This window comes from Xenopus tropicalis, chromosome 3 (genome assembly GCF_000004195.4).
Source record: "Xenopus tropicalis strain Nigerian chromosome 3, UCB_Xtro_10.0, whole genome shotgun sequence".
NCBI classification, from domain to species: domain Eukaryota; kingdom Metazoa; phylum Chordata; class Amphibia; order Anura; family Pipidae; genus Xenopus; species Xenopus tropicalis.
This window is the reverse complement of record NC_030679.2, coordinates 9692062-9706934: the sequence shown is the minus strand read 5'-3', so window position 1 is coordinate 9706934 and position 14873 is coordinate 9692062. Positions and strand designations below refer to the sequence as shown.

At 43.1% G+C, this 14873-nt stretch overlaps 1 protein-coding gene across 18 annotated transcripts in view; it reads left to right on the top strand.

Annotated features, from left to right (window-relative positions):
* The window catches only part of wnk1 (WNK lysine deficient protein kinase 1), a 133636-nt gene that overhangs the window by 85934 nt on the left and 32829 nt on the right, over positions 1–14873 (top strand). For 11 of the 18 annotated variants that reach the window (XM_031898623.1, XM_031898621.1, XM_031898620.1 and 8 more), the window contains 4 exons: positions 10702–10790; positions 11817–12036; positions 12427–12733; positions 13662–13852. In XM_031898623.1, the coding sequence (XP_031754483.1) occupies positions 10702–10790; positions 11817–12036; positions 12427–12733; positions 13662–13852 (807 nt within the window). Of the gene's footprint in view, positions 1–3022; positions 3257–10701; positions 10791–11816; positions 12037–12426; positions 12734–13661; positions 13853–14873 lie in introns of those variants that run through there. The other 7 variants (XM_031898617.1, XM_031898633.1, XM_031898625.1 and 4 more) reach the window with 2 other exon arrangements.

The following is a 14873-nucleotide window of genomic DNA, read 5'->3' as shown; positions in this document are numbered from 1 at the left end:
CGGCTGCACCCATTGCTCCCGTTATAATTCGACCATTTGGCCTACATTTTCCCCAAATTGCCCACCCGTAGGTGGGGATATCGGGAGAAAATCCGCTCGCCAAGCAAGTGAATCTTAACATATATGAGCACCTTAAAGGTCCCTATACACGCTGAGATCCGCTCGCTTGGCGAGATCACCAAGCGAGCGGATCTGCACCCGATATCCCCAACTACGTGTAGTTAAAAAAAAAATTAAAAAATAGTTCGATCAAATTATACTGGCGGCAAGAGGCAGTCGCTTCGGGGACTGCATCAATGACCCGATGTGGTCCCCAATCCGACTGAATTTTCTAACCTGGCCGATCAAGATCTGGCCAATTTCAGGCCAGATATCGGTCGGCCAGGACCCTCGTTTCTGCCCCTACACGGGCCGATAAGCTGCTGAGTCGGTCCAAGGGACTGATATCGGCAGCTACAATCTGCCCATGTATGGGGACCTTTAGTCTCAATTTGATGTTTTGATGCTATAGTCAACTGGGACAGAACATTCTAGAGTCATGGGGAAGGGTGATATGCTGGAAGGTGGAGACATTCCAGAGGATGGGGTCACCTAGGGGATGGGGGGGTGGTTTAATGGTTGTAGGACAATAGATAAGGTACAAGAGTATTGTGGCAGCAGTTTATAAATCCATTTAATGCTACATTATCTTGAATTGCCATGGCAGGGAACAATGCGCAATTACAGTGTAACACACTTCAGCACAATGCTCTTGATAAAAATTGGAAATTTTTGGACCCTTGTTGGAATTTGCATTCTGATAAGTGAACTTGAGCAGCACGTTCAACTCATCCTGCAGTGAAAAATAAATATGAAAGTGGGATAAGACGAGCCATTATCAGCTGAATTGTTTCTGTGGTCAGATTCTCTCTTGTAGGCGGCAGCACTGATTAACCTGAGTGATTGATGGCGGTCTCGCAGGGACAGAGCTGCCCGTTATCCCTGACCATCAACACATTGGGTCAAAACCAGCTGATTGATACAGCCCGGCCTACAGAGACCTGTCGGACAAGGACTGCATCTACATTGATGTGGTGCTTGGCTAGTGGGATTTTCAGACCTGCCAGATATCTGGCAGCAAGCAGGTTTGTGGGTTCCGTATATGGGCCAATACATTTATGACTAAAGGTACATACATGTAGCAATTTCAATCTTTTGTGCAACGTTCAGGGCTGAATGGCCAGATATTGAGGTAGAAACAATAGGAATTCTACCTCCTTCTGCCAATTCAGCCCTGAACGTAGATTTTGCTCGGGCGCCTTCAATGGAGTCCGATCAAAATTATTTTGACCTGGCCGATCAACGAGTCGACATATCTGCAGCTTTTTGTGATATTGGTCGCCTCGTCAACCCGCCATACACGGCTGGCTTGAGTCTGGAGGGACTGTATTGCCAATGTGTATATATAAGACTGTAAGCTATATAGTCCCTCCACTTAAGGTGGCCATACATGGGCAGATTTAAGCTGCTAATTCTGGTCTTTCAGACCATTTCGGCACTTACCTGCCCTTGTATGAGGCCCTCCAACAGTCCTCCCTGACCAATTTCTGCCCGAAAATTGTCCAGATGTCGATCAGGCAAGCTTCATTTTTCTGTTGGATCGAAGACCATATCGGCTCTCTTTGACTTTTCGAATCCCGTTAATTGTGATGCTAGAACCAAACGATTGCATTATCACGATATCGCCGCCCAAAGTGGGCATATAGGGAGAAAGATTCGCTCCTTTAGACTCCATCGGCTCTGCAGGTAAAGCTTGAGAGAAGGAAAATGTCCCCTCAGCTTGCTGGCAAACTCTGGAGTCGATGGGCCTATGCATGGAGAAGAAGGGGGGACAAGCCAAGTAGTCTTCCAGTCCCCATTGGGCTACCAAATAACCAATCACAGCCTTTATTAGTCACCCCCCTAGGAACTTTTTTCATGCTTGCATTTTTCCCCAGTTTTTTTTTTTATACTTAAGTCTTGCTCACAGTTAAAAAAAAGTTGGCCTAATATTGGGCAGATATCAATCGGTCAGGTTTGATTTTCCCGCCAGATCGTGGGCACATTGCTCATTGATGCTGTCCTAGCTGTGATGGGCCCTGCTCCCATTGTTGTCATTCAATCATTTGTCCCAAGGGCCAAATGATCGAATTATTCCAATATCAATCCGCTTAGGTGGGCATATCAGTGGAACGATCAGCTTGTTTAGCGACCCTAAGCTATAAAGGTCCCCATACACCTTCAGATCCGCTCGCTTGGTGATGTCGCCAAGCGAGTGGATCTTCTCCCGATATCCCCACCTACGGGTGGGCAATATCGGGAGAATCCAGGCTCATTCGATCGTTTGGCTTGAATTATAATGACAGGTATAGGCAAAGTCGGTTCGGGGACTGCATCAACGCCGATGAGGCCTCCCGATCCGACTAGATTTTTTTAACCTGCCTGATCGATATCTGCCCAATTTCAGGCCAGGTCGGGCAGGCCCGTCTGTAGTGCCCATACACTAGCCGATTAGCTGCCAAGTCGGTCTAAGGGACCCATATCAGCAGCTACAATCGGCCCATGTATGGCCACCTTAAGAGACATGGCAGCTATAAAACCCAGCTACCAATGGGTGCTATTGCTTGCATATCGGGGGGCTATTGACATATTTTCTTCATTATTAAACTTACTTGATCCTTGTGCTGGAAACATATTCCAGTGCGAAACCCTCTGCCTCTATAGTAAACACAACTGAGACGAGTTTTTAGCATTTAATCATTGTCTTGATGCCAGTTGGTTTGTATGGGAGGTTTCCCCTTTATTTATTGTAATTACATCTGAGTATCTGGCAGGGCTGGAGGAGATTTGTGTGGTGTATTGTTTACATGCAGTCAAATAATGATACAAAAGTTGAAGGGGTTAATGTTTAGTACAGGGGGCGGGCAGACTGATGGCCATGTGATTGGATGGGCGGAGCCTAGTGAAGGTAACCTGTGCAGCTTGGAATTTGGAGCACACAAGGCAGAATTCTGCCTGTAGGCATCAGTTTGAGAGGGGTTTATTTGGGCACCCACATAACAATGGTCACCTTGAACTGTGACTGTAGCTTTCCTTCCGCCGTGCGTTGAGGGGGAGTCTTGGTGTTACCCTTACTTTCCCCTCTGCTTTCCCAATGGATTATACCATGAAGGATTTTTGCCCAGTGGTATTTGTAGTCCATTCCCACTGCTGTTGCCTTACCCATGACTGCCCTCAGGTAAGTGACAGTGTGCTACAAGCAGCATTTCTTCACTCTCTCTAGTCTTAACTTGAATATTGTCTTACCCCAAATAGTCCAGCCCGCCGCCATTGGTGGGGCAGAACTTCTAGCATCCACCAACAACTTGTATTGCATCTTTCCTTTCCTTATTAAGCCCATACTCGTCATACTTTTTGGGTTGTGTGTTCTTATTACAAAGTCTTCTATCATCCACTGGCAATTTTCTTATTTGCCCTGGAGCATAATAATGGGAATTTTAATCAACAGCTATAGGAGTGTGCACTCTGCTGGACCATGCTCTCGGATCAGTAAGATTAACAAATGTTAGCATATGTGTTTGCTAGGCTGTGTCCAATGGAAGTTAACATAAATTGTGGGCCTACCACCAATATTCCCCCACTGATGACCCCCCCCCCCATCTGGAACCCTCCTTCCCCAGTTATAAAACCTCAATCAAACAGCTATAAGTAGTTCTGACAACGGACAGTTCTTTTCTTTATTTTCATGTGTTAATTACTACACGCAACAGAATGCATTGCCAATTTACCCTGCTCTATGTTTAATATGCTCTCTCAATATTATCGAAATACTGTATGCTTTACTTTTATTGAAAGTTGGATTGCATATAAAACCCAATAAAAATGTTTTGAAAAAAATAATGGGAATTTTGAGACTACACAGGGACAGCACTGCTTAACATAGATAATAATGTGTAGGTGGGTGAGTCTCCCAGTATAAATGTCTAGCTGAGGAAATACCTAATTGTGGGACAGCTCCCTAAGTAGTAGATCAGGGGTCCCCAACCTTTCTTACTCGTGAGCCACAGTCAAATGTAAAAAGACTTGGGGAGCAACACAAGCACCATAAAAGTTCATGGAGGAGCCAAATAAGGGCTGTGATTGGCTATTAGGGGCCTCTGTGCACCCTATCAGCTTACAGGGGCTTTATTTGGTAGGAAATCTTGTTTTTATTCAACCAAAATTTGCCCCCAAGTCAGGAATTCAAAAATAACTCCCTGGTTTGGGGGCACTGAGAGCAACATCCAAGGGGTTGGGGAGCAACATGTTGCCCCTGAGCCACTGGTTGGGGATCACTGGTCTAGACTTGGTAAATTGGCCAATGAAAAAGTGATGTTATGTTCTGACCATTGAATGGGGTAGTGAAAGGTTGGCCTTGTGTGTGTTTGTCTTGTTGATTGATTGAGAGGTGTTGTAGAGTGAATTAAGGCGGTTGAGCACCTTCGCAAGGTCACCAAAGGAGTGAATCTTTCTCCCGATATGCCCATTTCTGTTTTCTGTAGATAAGCGTGATCCTTATCAGTCGCAGGAGAAGACACACTGAGCTACTTGTAGCAGCTACTTGTCACGGCTACTAAACCCCAGAAAATCCCCTGCCATAGACAATACTGAGAATTGCCTCTGCTAAACACACGTAGAGACAGTTATCAGTAAAATGATCAGCATTGTCTGTTTTAGTAGCTGCTACTAGTAGCTCTGTGTGTCTTCACCCTTATACTTTTTATAAGATACCTTCTCATTGACTTCATTTTTGAACATGTAAATTGAGTGATTGAATTGTTTTAGTTTAACAGGATTAAATAGTAGTGGAGAAGCTAAAAATATGCAGCTTTGTCTGTCTTTCTGGGGTCTGTAAATCTTTTTTTAATAAAAATAATTTGTAGATACATAATGTACACATATTTCCTGTATTTATTTGTGTGCCCAAAACACACCACCTCTGTATATCATGACGCGGATGAATGAGAATCTTCATAGACACTCCTCTGTATATTTGTATTTATACATATGGGTAGGAGGTGCCATAGTGTTTCCCTTAGACAGTACAGTATGGGGGTACAGCTTATTGTGTGCCCAGAACATTCCTTCTCTGTATATTTGTATTTATACATATGGGTAGGAGGTGCCATAGTGTTTCCCTTAGACAGTACAGTATGGGGGTACAGCTTATTGTGTGCCCAGAACATTCCTTCTCTGTATATTTGTATTTATACATATGGGTAGGAGGTGCCATAGTGTTTCCCTTAGACAGTACAGTATGGGGGTACAGCTTATTGTGTGCCCAGAGCATTCCTTCTCTGTATATTTGTATTTATACATATGGGTAGGAGGTGCCATAGTGTTTCCCTTAGACAGTACAGTATGGGGGTACAGCTTATTGTGTGCCCAGAACATTCCTTCTCTGTATATTTGTATTTATACATATGGGTAGGGGGTGCCATAGTGTTTCCCTTAGACAGTACAGTATGGGGGTACAGCTTATTGTGTGCCCAGAACATTCCTTCTCTGTATATTTGTATTTATACATATGGGTAGGAGGTGCCATAGTGTTTCCCTTAGACAATACAGTATGGGGGTACAGCTTATTGTGTGCCCAGAACATTCCTTCTCTATATATTTGTATTTATACATATGGGTAGGAGGTGCCATAGTGTTTCCCTTAGACAGTACAGTATGGGGGTACAGCTTATTGTGTGCCCAGAACATTCCTTCTCTGTATATTTGTATTTATACATATGGGTAGGAGGTGCCATAGTGTTTCCCTTAGACAGTACAGTATGGGGGTACAGCTTATTGTGTGCCCAGAACATTCCTTCTCTGTATATTTGTATTTATACATATGGGTAGGAGGTGCCATAGTGTTTCCCTTAGACAGTACAGTATGGGGGTACAGCTTATTGTGTGCCCAGAACATTCCTTCTCTGTATATTTGTATTTATACATATGGGTAGGGGGTGCCATAGTGTTTCCCTTAGACAGTACAGTATGGGGTACAGCTTATTGTGTGCCCAGAACATTCCTTCTCTGTATATTTGTATTTATACATATGGGTAGGAGGTGCCATAGTGTTTCCCTTAGACAGTACAGTATGGGGGTACAGCTTATTGTGTGCCCAGAACATTCCTTCTCTGTATATTTGTATTTATACATATGGGTAGGGGGTGCCATAGTGTTTCCCTTAGACAGTACAGTATGGGGGTACAGCTTATTGTGTGCCCAGAACGTTCCTTCTCTGTATATTTGTATTTATACATATGGGTAGGAGGTGCCATAGTGTTTCCCTTAGACAGTACAGTATGGGGGTACAGCTTATTGTGTGCCCAGAACATTCCTTCTCTGTATATTTGTATTTATACATATGGGTAGGGGGTGCCATAGTGTTTCCCTCAGACAGTACAGTATGGGGGTACAGCTTATTGTGTGCCCAGAACATTCCTTCTCTGTATATTTGTATTTATACATATGGGTAGGGGGTGCCATAGTGTTTCCCTTAGACAGTACAGTATGGGGGTACAGCTTATTGTGTGCCCAGAACATTCCTTCTCTGTATATTTGTATTTATACATATGGGTAGGAGGTGCCATAGTGTTTCCCTTAGACAGTACAGTATGGGGGTACAGCTTATATGCCCATTCGTATATTTGTTTCTTAGGGCAGTAGAGTGTAAATATATTGATCATTGTTTGCACAGAGCATTTGTTTTCTGAATATCTGTGCTTATATTTACATGACTACTGTTTTTGGCTTCAGGCAAGGGAGTTTAATGATCCATGTCACACTGACCTCCTGGGGCAGTTTATGTTGGCCATTCACAAATATGGTCGTTTTGCCCAGTACAAAAAAAAAAAATCTATATATTGTGACGTGCTGATTGCCTGTACATGTAATTTTTGGAAGAATTAGCTATGGTAGGCAGGTAAGCAGAGGGTCTGGAGCATAGAGACAGGGACACCACTTCTTCAGGCCAAAACACATGTTCATTTAGGGCAAATTCTTCCCAACATAAAGCTCATAGCAACACAGGTCATGAACAAACAGTTCAGCAAACTTGTTCAAAACGTGTCCCCTTCCACACTCTGGAACCTTTTCGGGGGTTTCTCACTATCCCCAGTGACTTTCACACATCCACGGTGACTTTCACAATATATAACTTTGAACAATCAAAAGACTCTGTATGAGTGGTTCCTTGTTGGGAAAATAATTGCTTTGTAAGCCCACGTGGCTGGCAAACCATGGCTCTCCTACAGATACATCTGAAAGCTCAGTGTAAAGGGTAAGTTAGGGTGAAAACTGGGGAGAAAATATCTTAAATAGTTCTGGAACTATGACTAAATGGCTGGTATTTTCCTATATCTGTAACCTTGTTATGGGCCTAATGGGTCTTGAAGTCCCAACTAAGATATAATTACCCCTTATTGGGGGCAGAACAGCCCTATTGGGTTTATTTAATGGTTAAATGATTCCCTTTTCTCTGTAATAATAAAACAGTACCTGTACTTGATCCCAACTAAGATATAATTACCCCTTATTGGGGGCAGAACAGCCCTATTGGGTTTATTTAATGGTTAAATGATTCCCTTTTCTCTGTAATAATAAAACAGTACCTGTACTTGATCCCAACTAAGATATAATTACCCCTTATTGGGGGCAGAACAGCCCTATTGGGTTTATTTCATGGTTAAATGATTCCCTTTTCTCTGTAATAATAAAACAGTACCTGTACTTGATCCCAACTAAGATATAATTACCCCTTATTGGGGCAGAACAGCCCTATTGGGTTTATTTAATGGTTAAATGATTCCCTTTTCTCTGTAATAATAAAACAGTACCTGTACTTGATCCCATCCAATATATAATTACCCCTTATTGGGGCAGAACAGCCCTATTGGGTTTATTTAATGGTTAAATGATTCCCTTTTCTCTGTAATAATAAAACAGTACCTGTACTTGATCCCAACTAAGATATAATTAGCCCTTATTGGGGGCAGAACAGCCCTATTGGGTTTATTTAATGGTTAAATGATTCCCTTTTCTCTGTAATAATAAAACAGTACCTGTACTTGATCCCAACTAAGATATAATTACCCCTTATTGGGGGCAGAACAGCCCTATTGGGTTAATTTAATGGTTAAATGATTTTTAGCAGACTTAAGGTTATGGAGATCCAAATTATGGAAAGATCCCTTATCCAGAAAACCCAAGGTCCTGAGCTTTCTGGATAACAAGTCCCTAATATGTGTGTATATCCCATACCTGTGTGTGTGTATATATATATATATATATATATATATATAAATATATATATTTATTTATTTATTTTTGAAAAGTACTTTTTTCATGTCAGTATCACTTTAAGACCCAGAAAATGACTGGCCAGCTGCAGGCATACCTTCAGTTCTCTCAATAGTGCCCTGAAGTCTCCCCATATTTCTCCTGTTCAGATGATCAGAAGCCTCATAGGAAAAAAAACGCTGAGCTGTGTAAAGAAAGTTCCCATAATGCCTCACTCCTGCACCAAGGCCCCTGTACATGCTCAGTTAGTAAGAATATGATGAAGCTTCCTGCTGATTGGCTCAGATCCACATTCCTAAGGGGGGGGGGAGGGAGTTCTCCCTTGAGGAAGGGAGGAGCAGGAGAGAGCTGCACAGACTCTGGCACAGGAAAACAAAGAGACAAGAAATCCTGTGTTTCTTTTGATAGAGGACTCGGTGCAGCGTTTCTGTGAGTGCTTATAGCTGTATTTACATAGACCTTTCTGATAAAGCTTACTGAGTTTTTACTTTCCTTCTCCTTGAAATGTTGGCAGCTGTAATAAATGTAGAATCCAATACTCCAAAGCCCTCCAGTTTGGAATATTAGAAACTTTATTGTTGGTAGGGTTCAAATTACCCTAGCAACCAGGCACTGGTTTGAATGCGAAACTGGAATATCAGTCGGCGTGGGTCTGAATAGAAAGATAAAGTAATAGTGATATTGTAGCCTCAAAGCAATAGTTTGTGTGGCTGCTGGGGTCAGTGACCCCCATTTGAACGCTGGAAAGGGTCTAAGGGCCTAAGGGAAGCTTATTCTTTTCTAGTTTGGAGCCTGTTAACAGGCAAACAGAGGATACTGCTTGGTATAATGATTGTTTTATTGGGGAGTATACGTTGCCTGGGGCACAGGTTATAGAGGTGCAGCGTTATCTCCCAGGAAACATAACGGGACCTAACCCTACCGAAACAATTTTGGCATGGTCGAATGAATGGAAAGATGTGTGTAAGTTGAAATTAGTACACATGTTTCTGGTTTTTGTGGTTTCTCGGATATTTGTAGTTTTGGACTGCTAATACCAGATAACAGTTCTCTGTAACCAAACCGTAGGGCTAACAAACTATACAGGAAGTGCAGAAGCGGTTAATCTGGGTATATATAGTTTAGATCAACTAATTTATGGAGTTCGCCAGACCAGGCAATCTTTACCCGATTTGGCCACCACGAGCCAAAGTGGAATGATCTAGTGCAGCGTTCCTCAAACTATGGCCCGTGGGCTGGATCCGGCCCCCCTGAGGAGTTTACCCGGCCCATACACATTTTGCTGCTGCCGGGGTGGGGGGTGGGTTCTGTTGTGGGTCAGAAGTTTGAGGATCCCTGATCTAGTGGTTTGGCCCCCAGCACAACAATGAGATCAAGGTGAGGCTGCCTATAGAGACCCTTCACGTAAGAATATTAACCATGCTTTCATTCTGCCTTGCTTCACTTTTCAAACCTGCCCAGTTGATATCTGATCAATTTTTTTTTCCTAAAACCTGTGCCCTCTCCAGAGGAATTCTGCAGCTTTTGTTGCCTCCTTTTTGGCCAGCTTGAGGCTGAAGAGACATTGGGCTACTAGTAGCAGCTACTTGTCACGGCTACTAAATTCCAGAAAATCCCCTGCCATAGACAATACTGAGAATTGCTTTTGCTAAAACACACATAGAGACAGTAAATGATCAGCATTGTCTGTTTTAGTAGCCACGACAAGTAGCTGCTACTAATAGCTCCGTGTGTCTTCACCCTAGCCAGTCTCTGCTAGTGTTTCAGGAGTCTGAACCAGCACTGCAAAGAATAGAAGCAGCCTGGCATGGCTTTCAATAACAATTTCACTCCTTAGGGTGAAGATACACGGAGCTACTAGTAGCAGCTACTTTTTCATGGCTACTAAACTCCAGAAAATCCCCTGCCATAGACAATACTGAGAATTGCCTCTGCTAAAACACACGTAGAGACAATTATCAGTAAATGATCAGCATTGTCTGTTTTAGTAGCCACGACAAGTAGCTGCTACTAGTAGCTCTGTGTGTCTTCACCCATATGGTTCTTGACTTCAAATAGAGCTCCAGAGCCAAAATCTTGCTATTCACACTGCAACAGTCTAAAATATCCTGGAAACCACTACAAGTAAACAATGAATATTGCCTTTGTCTATGGATACCAACTAGATATGGCGCAAGTGTGCTTTAGAGTGCATTATTCCAATAATTATATATCAGATGTTGTGGCTGGAAATAATGCCTTGCTGATAGTTAGTTGCAAGGAGCAGCTTATGGCCGGAGATTTCACTGTGACTGCCTTTCTTCCCTGCCCTTTCCACTCTGAATCCTGATTTTTGCTTCAATCTCTTTACAGGGCGTGAAGCCTGCCAGCTTCGATAAAGTCGCAATTCCAGAGGTGAAAGAAATCATCGAAGGGTGCATTCGCCAAAACAAGGACGAAAGGTGAAAAAACTCATGTTGTCGTGTCCTGGTCACTTGTATTAGTGTATTGGCCTCTGCCATTGTATGGCCTGGGGCTTTCCAGATCTGTGCCAGCTCACGTTCCGCTAGCTGTGAATATTCTATTCTCTCATTCAAATCAGTGCCTGGTTGCTAGGGTAATTTGCTCCCTAGCAACCAGGTAACATCTGAATTTCTAAACTGGAGAGCTGCTGCATAACTTAAAAACCGCAAATAATAATAAATGAAAACCAGCTGAACCACATCTTTTAAAGGGCACATTAACCTAACAGTAGAATTTTGCATAATAAAAGCAAACATAAGTTTGCACAGCTTGGCAATAAACATTCATTAAACATTTGCAATGGTTTTGAACTCATGATGTCAATAAGGAAAAGAACATCACAGTGCAATGCATTGTGGGTTATGTAGTTCCTGCACGCTGTTTGTAAGCTAGTGAGACGACGTTACAATTTGTAACTTCAGTGTTTTAGTCCCTCCTCCCCTGCCAGAATTTCAAATGATGCAGCATAGACAAATTGCATTTCTTGCAGGTTATTTTTGGACTTGCACACTATTTAAATAAATTGTAATGCCTCGTTAGGAATTAGAGAAGATCGCACAACACCAGCTTGCCAAACCCTCAGCACCCTGTTTTACCAGTAATAGTCAACACATATTTAGTGATTGTTGCTACCAAGTTGGGGACTTTTAATACATGGGGATTTTGATTGGCTGCCCCCACCAGGAGCTCCCTTTTCCCCCATCCAAGGTGTGGGCTCTATTGGCCTGCACCTTTGGTGGGGAAAGCAATTTAGCGTGATAGATGCCCATTAATCTCCTGATGTCCCAGCACATTTAGTGGGCCTATAATGGCTGCCCATAGGAGAAAAGCGCTATATGATTCCCCTTCCTTATGTGTCAGAGGTAATGATTTTTCTGGAAGCATAATTCACCAATCAAATGTTCAGTTGTGATTTCTTCTTATAAGGGTGTATTGTACCTGTAACTGTTTATATGCTTGGGTAGGTATGCCATTAAGGACCTGCTGAACCATGCCTTTTTCCAAGAGGAAACTGGGGTCCGCGTGGAACTGGCAGAGGAAGATGACGGGGAAAAGATTGCTATCAAGCTTTGGCTGCGTATTGAGGATATCAAAAAACTCAAGGGCAAATACAAGGACAATGAGGCAATTGAGTTCTCCTTTGACCTGGAGCGAGATGTTCCGGATGATGTGGCACAGGAAATGGTGAGTAACATATATGAGCTAAAAAGGGGTATAGTAATTGGCTGAGAGACAAAGCAAGTGAAACGGGTAAGCAGTGTGGGGTGAAGGAATCATTTCTAATCGTTTCTCATTTTAACATAACCCTAAGGCCTATGTCACACAGGGCTTTATGGCCATTGCTACTTGCACCAGTGATCAAAAAGTCATCTACACGGCTACCTAGTGGCATAAATGATAAGGGGCAGCATTCTAAAATAAGGTGTTTGTGTAAGAAAGGGGGAATATATTTTGTGAATAAGAACACGCAACTGCTGAAAAACAGAGCAATAAGAGTGACCATGGCAGTTTGATACCCAGAAAGTACTAGTTGTTTGCCTGTGCTCTGTCTGAATGTAAATGTGAATGCCCTAGGTGGAATCTGGCTACGTCTGTGAAGGAGACCACAAGACTATGGCAAAGGCAATCAAAGATAGGGTGTCCCTGATCAAACGCAAGCGGGAACAGAGGCAGCAAGTGCGGGAAGAGCAGGAGAAGAGGAAACAGGAGGAGATTAGCCAGCAGCAGCAGCAGCAACAAGCAGAGCTTCAGCCTCAGAGTCCTCCTCAAGGCACCGTCAAACCCTCCACTGGCACCGTTACCTCTGGCACACAAGTAGAACCCGAGGAGCCGGAAGCTGATCAGCATCTACAGTACCAGCAGCCAAGTGTATCCGTCACATGTGAGTCCATGAAATGGTATAGAGCTGTTGTAGTGCCCAGCTGCTCCAGGGCGGCCCTGATGGAATCATTTTTAATAAAGCAAGACAGTCCCTAGTGGTGAAACTAAAGGTGCCCATACACGTTAAGATCCGCTCGCTTGGTGAGGTCACCAACCGAGTGCATCTTCTCCCGATATCCCCACCTACGGGTGGTCGATATCTGTCAAATTTAGGATAATTTGGTCGTTTGGCCCTGGGGCCAAAGGATCGAATTATAACGACGGCAATGGGTGCAGTCGGTTCAGGGACTGCATCAACGGGCTGATGCGGTCCCTGATCCTACTAAATCTTTTAACCTGCCCGATCGATATCGGGCAGATATAAAAAGCTGTATAATAAAATCCCTTTTCAAATTAAACCTGAAACCCTGGCACAGAAAGAATAAACATTTCTATAGTGTAAGTGAAGTTTATTTTGCTTCACAATAGAAATCTGTTTGTTTGCCAATTTCAGGCCAGATATCGGTCGGGCATGCCCATCGCTGCTGGCCCAATAAGCTGCCAAATCAGTCTAAGGGACCCATGTCGGCAGCTACAATCAGCCCGTGTATGGCCACCTTAAGACCAGTGGTTGGCTGTCTTAAGATGCCCCAGGTGTTTAAGCCATTTTTCTAGATGGGCATCATGGGTGTTATGGTCTAACTTTACTTTAAAGTGGACCTGTCACCCAGGCATAAAAAGCTGTATAATAAAAGCCCTTTTCAAATTAAACCTGAAACCCTGGCACAGAAAGAATAAACATTTCTATAGTGTAAGTGAAGTTTATTTTGCTTCACAATAGAAATCTGTTTGTAATGACTTCTTGGGTGACATCTTTGAGTGAATTATTAATTGTTTAATGTCTCCTTCTCTCTCTCTTCCCATGTCTTCCTTTTTGTCTCTTCATTCAACATTAGCCGATGGGACAATTGACAGTGGTCAGGGATCGTCCATGTATTCTGAATCTTATGCGGGAAACCAGCCGACAGTCTCCTTTGGCTCTCAGCCCGATCCAAGCCTCACTCCCAGCATGGTGCCTGGCTTCAGCACTCCAAATATCCAACCCCCTGCCCAGCATGGCGGATACCCAGCTCCTGTAGGGGTAAGAAATAAAGCTTCCTCGGGATTAGACCATAAACAGCGTGGGATGGACTCTTTTTTTGCTTCAGAGTGCCCTCTACTAAGTACAGGGTTAATCAATCATTTGGGGCCTAAATATAGCGCAGTGGTAATGGAAACTTACCAGTAAATCCAGTTCATACTGATGGGTCATTAATACTAATTAGATATGCTATATACTGTAACCAGGGAAGGCAAAGCCATAGAAGAAGGAGATCTGTAGGCTGCCCTTTACAATTCTAAATATAACTCTACACATTTTAACCTGGTTAACGTTGTAAATGTCACAAAGTAATACCCAGTGGGTTTGGCTGTGTGTCTTTGTGTTACCACACTGATACCAGACCTTTACAGTCTGTCATGGAAATTTCTTAAAACACAGTGATCTTTGTAAAGCTGTTTTCACTGTAAGCTTAAAGGAACAGTAACACTAAAAAATAAAAATGTTTTAAAATAATTAAAATATAATGTACTGTTGCCCTGCACTGGTTAAAGTTGTGTGTTTGCTTCAGAAAGGGAGGGTTATATGGAGCAGTAGGAGGAGTTATAGGGAGGGCTATATGGAGCAGTAGGAGGAGTTATAGGGAGGGTTATATGGAGCAGTAGGAGGAGTTATAGGGAGGGTTATATGGAGCAGTAGGAGGAGTTATAGGGAGGGCTATATGGAGCAGTAGGAGGAGTTATAGGGAGGGTTATATGGAGCAGTAGGAGGAGTTATAGGGAGGGGTATATGGAGCAGTAGGAGAAGTTATAGGGAGGGTTATATGGAGCAGTAGGAGGAGTTATAGGGAGGGTTATATGGAGCAGTAGGAGGAGTTATAGGGAGGGGTAAATGGAGCAATAGGAGGAGTTATAGGGAGGGTTATATGGAACAATAGGAGGGGTTATAGGAAGGGGTATATGGGGCATTAGGAGGAGTTATAGGGAGGGTTATATGGAGCAGTAGGAGGAGTTATAGGGAGGGTTATATGGAACAATAGGAGGGGTTATAGGAAGGGGTATAG